Genomic DNA, 8090 nt, shown 5'->3' on the forward strand with positions numbered 1-8090 from the left:
AGCAGAAGTTGGATCTTCACCAAGACGTTCATCGTCTAAAACATACACATAAAAGTAATTTTTTAAGCTTGTATCCTAAGAACCAGAATAAATATAACTATTACAAACAACCAAACAAGAAACACTATAAGCAAGTTTGACCTACTAAAAGAAAGGGAGGAACAAAACAAAGGACAAGTCAAAAGCACATTACAAATATAGATTAGGATAGCAAGTGATAATACTATATCACTCAAAGGTCGACCACAAGTTGCAAGTGAATAAAATCACTCCTTCGAATCCACAGTACAAGAGCCAAACACTAAACATTCGGGCAACACATCTTTTCCTTTAACGTATATATTTTTGACATTTAAAATACATGAAAAATGAATACAATTAGAATATATGTGTTACCATAAGTACAAACATGACAAAATGAAAATCTTAAAGATAGTAAACCTACTATTTCGACGTATTCAATTCACACTCGATGAACGCCCAAAAATTAGTGTTCAAGCTCGACAGATTATCAAATGCTTCAATGTCACAGATGAAAGGATGCTTCTAATAAAAAATGAATTGCGAAGCATCCGAATCAAAATCTGTCATATATGGTACCGACATTCTTCTTCTTACCCGCCGTACTGTTCTTTGAATCAGCTGCTGGACCGTCCTCCGGATCACCATCTGGAGATGAAGTCGGTGGAGCAGGAGGAGACATCATTGGAGTAGGGGAGCTAGCTTCCGTAGTAGGTGCAGATGCATCAGGTGCGGGTGCTAGAGATGTCTCCGGAGCTGGTCCTGGTGTCGGAGAAGGAGCTTTTCTGAATAATTCAATACGGAGGAGTATACCGTCGACGGTGAAAATGCAGAACGGAGTAGAGCTGATGACAGTTGAAGCTACAATGCCAAATTGAATATGAAAATAAATAAAACGTGAAAATAAAGTTAAAGGAAAAAAATAAAAACTGAAAATAATAAAAAGCAGAATAATAAATTTAAAGGAAAAAATTAAAAAGTGAAAAAAAGTAAAATAATAAAAGTAAAGGAAAAATAAAAAATAAAAAATAAAATTAGAGAGATAAATGAGTATGGAAAGTTTAAAAATATATATTTGAGGTGTAGAGGGGCAAATTGGTACTTTTAATACATTAAAAAAGTAAGGAAGATTATTCTTCAAAAACATTCTTGTTTGAGGTCAAATATCTAAAGTATTCTATATTTGAGTCTATGACATGCAATTTCCTAATGGCTTATCAGGACTTGTTGGGCGGCCCAAAAGAGTTGTCCCATAAATCTATCAGCCCACCTACAAAATAGATCCGAGCCTAATACAAATTGGATGAGCTGTCAGCCCAGAAACATTTGAAAAGTGAAGTATAAGGAACTAATAGTTGCGGAGTCATGATTTATATTAAAAAGTTTAAATTATAAAAAAAAGTAAAAACACAAATAATTTGCGAAAGTTCAACATCTATTATGAATATCATACAAAAATAATTTTAATCATATATATATATATATATATATATATTATAAATTTTATCAAAAGGAGTTCAGATGAATCCCGTTTCTCCACTTGGCTCCACCCATGGGAACTGAGTGTGCTTGTTGGGCCATAAGTGGGCCCACTGTGTTGGTGAGGAAATAGTGGGGCTACAAAGCTGACAAGATGTTAACATCGTCAAAAAAAAAAAAAAAGTACTCCCTCGTTACATTTTATGTCGCCGTTTGGTATAAAATTTAAGAAATAAGTGATGACTAAATTTATAAAATTATTCTCTTAAAGTTATTTTATTATTTATTTTTTAGTTGTCTTTTCTTAATAAGTAGGATCCACTAAGAATAAAATAAAAATAATATCATTTACAAAATAAGAAAATGTGACATTTTTGGGGAACGGAGGGAGCACTTTTTAAAGCATTACAAACGAAAAATGGTGCGTAGTTTTTATTAATAATGTTATGTTATGTAGTTTAAAAAATTATTTAGGCTGTATTTAAAATATATCGAGAAATCAATGAATGAATTCACGTTTATTTAACAAAATATATTATCTTCGTACTGTAAATTTAGTCATTAGTATTTCTAAAGGATTTACTTCAATTTTGTACCCTAATAATAGTGTCAAAATCTTTACACTGTTATTAAAATATATCGAGAAATCAATGAATGAATTCACATTGACTTAACAAAATACATTATCCTCGTACTGTAAATTTATTCATTAGTATTTATAAAGGATTTACTAAAATTTTATACCCTAATAATAGTGTCAAAATCTTTACACTAAGGATGCATTATAACATGTTGTGATAAATTACTGTATTCCTTTTCATACCAATTTATGTGATACCCTTTGGGTTTTGAGATTTAAATAAGTCTTTTTTTAACTGTAATTTTTTCTAATGGGCCTATCAATAGTTTGAATTGTCACTAATCCTATTTTTTTTTACGTAGTTTTCAGATATATTATATTTCAACAAACTTTAAAACTTCATATCTAAATTCACAATCAAAATTAGAAGATTGAACAGTCAAAATACGCCGCATAAATTGAGATTATATCTCACTTATTATGAATAAGTGTATCTGTAAATTGTAATTATTGTTACTAATATTTTTGAACTCCTTGTGGAATGGTACATAAGAGTATTATTAATTATCATGGCCGACCCAACATGTGGTATATAAAATTCACGTGGAGAGTTATCGTTTATTACTCCTTCATATTTTACCCTTGAAAAACATGTGATGAAAAACAATGAGCGGACCAAAATTGTGGGGAATTTATTTCGTACTATTAAACCCCACAAAAATATTCCTCTTATGTAAATTTGTGCGGTAACAAAAGTCCTACCAGGGTTCGTGACTTTTACATGTCTTAATCCCATTCAATATTATTACCCTTTTTTCAAGTGGAGTACTAAAGATTTTTAGTTTATGAATTTCGGATCACACTTTTTCTTATTATATATATATATATAGGGTTCCGAGTAAAATATTATACGTACATACACTGTATATTGACTGTTGAGTCATATAAACTTCTTAGTGTGTATTATACTTCTATAATTGTATTTGACTGTTGAGTCATATATCCATGATTAAATATTCTTGAATATCTATATAAACAACAATGAAAAAAAAAGCTTATTATATTATTTAAAACGACAATGACGTGAATGATCCTTCGTAAATGAGTATCAGACTACAAGTATATGTGTAGTTAATGAAGTACCTAACTCAGCTGTTTTTATTCATTAAGTTACACTTACGAATAAATATCAAGTACTCTTGATCTGTAGGGCAATGGGATTAATTAATTTATTTTTTTTTATTACACATAGGATTTAGGAGTGCAGGAGGGAAACTACAAATTAAAGTGGAAATCGAATTCTGATAAAACTCATATGATGGTCAATTAACTGAGCTATTAGAATCTCTGACGATGAGATTATTTGTTAATAAAGATGATGAAAAAAAAGAGTAGATGTGAAGGTGATAGGGACCATGTGAAGACTTCCTTAAGAGTACTTAAATAGTTAGGCTCACGTCGGATTCATACATGCAAAACCATGCACAAATATAGTTAAACTATGGAAAGCAAATTAGGAATTTCCTAAAAATAGTTGTTATGCCTTTCCACATGTCGATTTTCTGTGGATTTAGTTCGGTATATGTTGGCAGCCGTAAATATTTATGAGTCATTTCATATTTATTTAATTCATAATTTACACAAACAAGTGAAGAAAATTCAATAGTGCATAAACATTAAAAAAAATACTTCTTCATACCAATATAAGCAATATTATTTTCCTGCGAAGAAATGTTTTTTGACATTATATATTCGAGTTAAACTGTGGTAACAAATACTTTCTTAATCGAATTATCCGGAGAAATAAAAAGTATATCAAATTAAAAACCTCTCTATAATATAATAAATCAAAGAGGTTTCTCAATTAGTACTATTTGGCCAGATGATTATATTTTCTCTGCTTCTAGAATATCTGTCCTCATGCATGCATAATGCTGAAGTTTGATATCATGATCTTTCTAGAATATTCTATTAAGGAAAAAACAAAATATGTACATTCCATTAGTATTATATATTGTAAAAATAGAGTAATAAAAGTTTAGCATTGTATATTACACTCAGATTGATCACGAAGAAGCATAGGTATTGGAATATAATTGGGAATTTTTTAACACTTTACATAGTAGCAAGCTAGCTAGCAGCTTAATTAATTAATTGATGATTATTAATTATTAATTATTAGTTGGTTGCATCATTAAGCAATTGCATGGACCAAAGTTCCTCCATGCTCCAAATATTTTCATTTGTTTCAGTTGAAAAATTGCCCTGATGATGGAAATTAGTGCCCATAATATTATTGTTGTTATTATTATTTCCAGAGTAGGTTTCAATGGTATCTGGAGGACCAATAGATGCTTGGCTTGTGCTTGCTTGTTGGTCATTATTGTGCTGATCAGAAATATCTGATGATAATCTGTTCATGTTTTCTGCTTGCTTAATGTGCTTCTGAATCCTCGTCCTCCAATAATTCTTTATCTCGTTATCTGTTCTTCCCGGCAAATGCTTTGCAATTTTTGACCACCTACATTTCACAATAATTTATTTTATTTGAGTTTAACTTTGTATATAGCTAACCCATCATTAAATGAAAGTGAAATTAATAACTTCGAAATAAGACAAGTTACCGACTATAACATGTTAAAATATACTATTCCATATTGAAATACTCCAAGTGTTTTCAGTCACGTTTAATGTTTGGTAAAAATCAAGTTGTGTCCATGTTCTATTGGCTAAAATTCAAAATTCAATTTCTTATATACACATTACAGTTATAGTTATATATACTGACAGTGTAGAAAATATTTACACTATTACATAAATTTAACTGGTTATAATATGTTTTTTTTCTTCTAATGTTTCAGGTTATCGTATCTAACTCAATACTTTGATAGTGCACATAGACTTAAACTCTCCTTATATAAAGGGAACTCAAATTTGAAAAGGTTGAAACTAGAGAAGCTAAGGCCATAAAAAATCTCAACTTCCAAAATGAATTCACTTCCTATATTCTTCCATGCCTCCAGAAGAATAAAAATCTTAATAGCCATATATTGTATTCTTCTTATATTCTTCATCTTTGCTGTGCTAGCTTTTAAGAAAATCTTGTGTATTCTTTCTCTACTGAATTTCTATTTTATCTTTCAAGAAATTATGAGCCAAGTGATTTCTTAAAGTTTCCTTAATTTAAAGGTCTAATCTGAGCTATCAATCTGTTAGTTTTACACTTAAAGAGAATGTTTAGTATGACAGATTTTTCATCTAAAATGGCTTCATATATAAACAAAAATTCCTGAAAAAAAACGTCTCAATTAAAGTATATATGGAAGATTCACAATAATATTGACAAAATGGTGAGGGTTTTTGAAAAAAAAAGTATTAATACTCAAGGTTAGTTAATAGTAATGTTTAAATTAGTTAGAGTTGGTATTGCAAAATTTAAAGTTTAGATAGGAGTAAGGAAAATTAATGTTCATCCTTGACTAAGGAAATCATTTTTCCTCTTTTAACAGACAAATACGTATTGAAAAATGACTTCCTTCATATCAAACACACGTTTATTACTACTTAGATTTTCATTCTATTTAAAGGATTGTGTTCAATATACATTAAAAACCTAATGCACAAGAAGGGACCCCTTGTCTTCATGATGAGCCAAAACAATAAAACAATAAGGTATATGTCTGCTTCAATCAAACTATCAAAGCAACTTGGAGAGCTAGTGCTTTTGATCTTTCATTCTGATAGAGCGAATTGGCCTTTATTTTGTTAATTTTTTTATATGTAAATTATTATACTGTAAGTATAAACAATTTTTGTTACTCAAAAATTAAATAATCACGTAGTGTAAATGTGCATAATAAGTGAAACTAATTACATATTAAAAACCCAAAAAGTAAAACTTTAAAAACTCAAAATTGTCCTTCTTTACTAATTATGGTGGGAGAATAAGAATCTGTAATCATATTTTACCTATATATGTAGAGCAATAAAATTGAAGTAGAAGTGACATGTTTTAATTTGTATTTTGTGCATGTTGATTAATATGGACGGAATACCCATTACGTAATTAAGATTAAAGCTTTTTAGACTGTCAAATCAATGCCGTAAACCCATAAATGGTTTCGAAAAAAGAAATTCATAATCTTCCCAAAAATAGAAAAAATAGAAGATATATCGTAAAAAATTAATTCCAGTATTCAGTAGAAGTGATATATCCATGTATTAATTTCTTGTATGAATCCTAAATAAATAAAATTTTCAACTTTAGGTTACATTAATTAAGTACGTTGCAATTATATGATCATGTTGCAATGCAAGTTACGTTCTCCGTCATTCTCTCTCATGATATATACCAAATCTAGTTCTATATATGAAAAGATTATTATGGATTTAAAAGAGATTTTAGGGCACGAGCTCAGAATCATTTTGGAACAATTCCTCTTTATCCATCCAACACAGAAAAACACATGGGAGAATATATATTTTTAAAAAAACATCATAAAGACAATTTTCCAATTTTCTTTCTATAATCTAATTATTAAAAACCTAGAAAAAAATTATAATGAACTCGCCTGTTTCCCCACTTGGCATGTAGTTCCATGATCAAGAGTTGTTCTTCAGGTGTAATATTTCCCCTCCGGACATCTGGCCGGAGATAATTAAGCCACCGGAGTCTACAACTTTTTCCGGTACGCTTCAGACCTACCCAGCACACACACAAAAAAAAGTCAAATACATACAACAATAGCTACGCCTCAATCCCAAAAAGTTGAGATTAGTTATATAGATGAATTGACTATATATTTTATGTTGATGGTGAAATGAGAGAAGTGTATTTAGTTATTTTTTATAATAGTACCAGCAGATCGAGCAAGGGAATTCCAAACACCTTCACCATGATTAGCAATGTAATTGATGAGAATTAAATCTTCTTCCATAGTCCAAGGACCTTTCCTAACTTCAACATCTTGAGAATTGCATGTTCTTTTATCCATTTTTTTTTTTTTTCGTTTTTAGAGGGAAATAAATAAAGTAGAGAAGAGGGATGGGATGTGAAGAAGGAATAATTTTTGGACTTGGGGATTTTGACGAGGAACTAATGTTAGTTGGGGCTCATATTTATAGGACCAAACTAAGATGAGATTTTAAAACAGTAATTAAGACTTTAATCAGCCAGGCATACAATAACTTTCAACCTAACTTCCTTTAAATCTATAATTTATATATAAAGATCTTAGTTTACTTAATTAATCTTCGGTACTGTTTATTGATTTAAAATGTACGTGCATAAATAACGACAACTGATGTGTGCATGCATGGTCACAGCTGCTAACGCTTGCTAATTAAGTTCGATTTGAGTTATATATACATAATATAAATTTAAAACATACGCTATTACTGTAGTTTATAGTAAGTTAGAAGGATAGCAGTTGTCATATTAAGTCATCTTTGTGTAAATTACGCTATCTATGCATAGAATTTTAACTATTTTATATTAGATTTAAGTTTTGTACATCGACAAAACTAACTCAATGAATTATTCTGTACATATTTTTTGCACTGTTAATACTTAATACATAAACTTTATTTCACTATGGATTTTAGTTATGCACACCTATGCAAAAAGCTTTTTGAAGTGTCGATAAATGTTTGTCACGAAATTGGCTTATAGTTAGCTATACTTAGACATCTAATTGCGAAAATGTTTTTTCATTAACATAATCGTGGTTTATTTTTTTGTTTTTATTATGATTATTATTTTTATCTTTTTCTAGGAACTCTCACTTTTTTGCTTTCTTGGTGAAGGTGAATGATCAAGATTCAAATCCACGACCTTAAGGTTAGAGATGAAGATCGCTTAATAATGTTGATTTATTATTCATGTTATCCTTTCTTCTTCCTAATTGCTTTTTTTTTTTCCTCTTTATATCTTGTTCTTAGTTCCTGTCTTTTAGTTTCGATTTATATTACTAGTGTGGTAATTTCTTTTCAAACTTATTTTTATATGGTT

At 29.5% G+C, this 8090-nt stretch overlaps 1 protein-coding gene across 1 annotated transcript; it reads right to left on the reverse strand.

Annotated features, from left to right (window-relative positions):
* Nucleotides 1-4058: 4058 nt before the first annotated feature.
* Nucleotides 4059-7174, reverse strand: LOC107860654 (MYB-like transcription factor EOBI). Its single transcript, XM_016706084.2, has 3 exons — nucleotides 6939-7174; nucleotides 6652-6781; nucleotides 4059-4601 (listed from the first exon to the last, which is right to left on the reverse strand). Exons 1-3 carry the CDS (start codon nucleotides 7072-7074, stop codon nucleotides 4259-4261), a joined length of 609 nt encoding a protein of 202 aa, XP_016561570.1. The 5' UTR covers nucleotides 7075-7174; the 3' UTR covers nucleotides 4059-4258.
* Between the last annotated feature and the right edge of the window lie 916 nt (nucleotides 7175-8090).

The sequence above is a fragment of the Capsicum annuum genome, chromosome 2, assembly GCF_002878395.1.
Source record: "Capsicum annuum cultivar UCD-10X-F1 chromosome 2, UCD10Xv1.1, whole genome shotgun sequence".
NCBI classification, from domain to species: domain Eukaryota; kingdom Viridiplantae; phylum Streptophyta; class Magnoliopsida; order Solanales; family Solanaceae; genus Capsicum; species Capsicum annuum.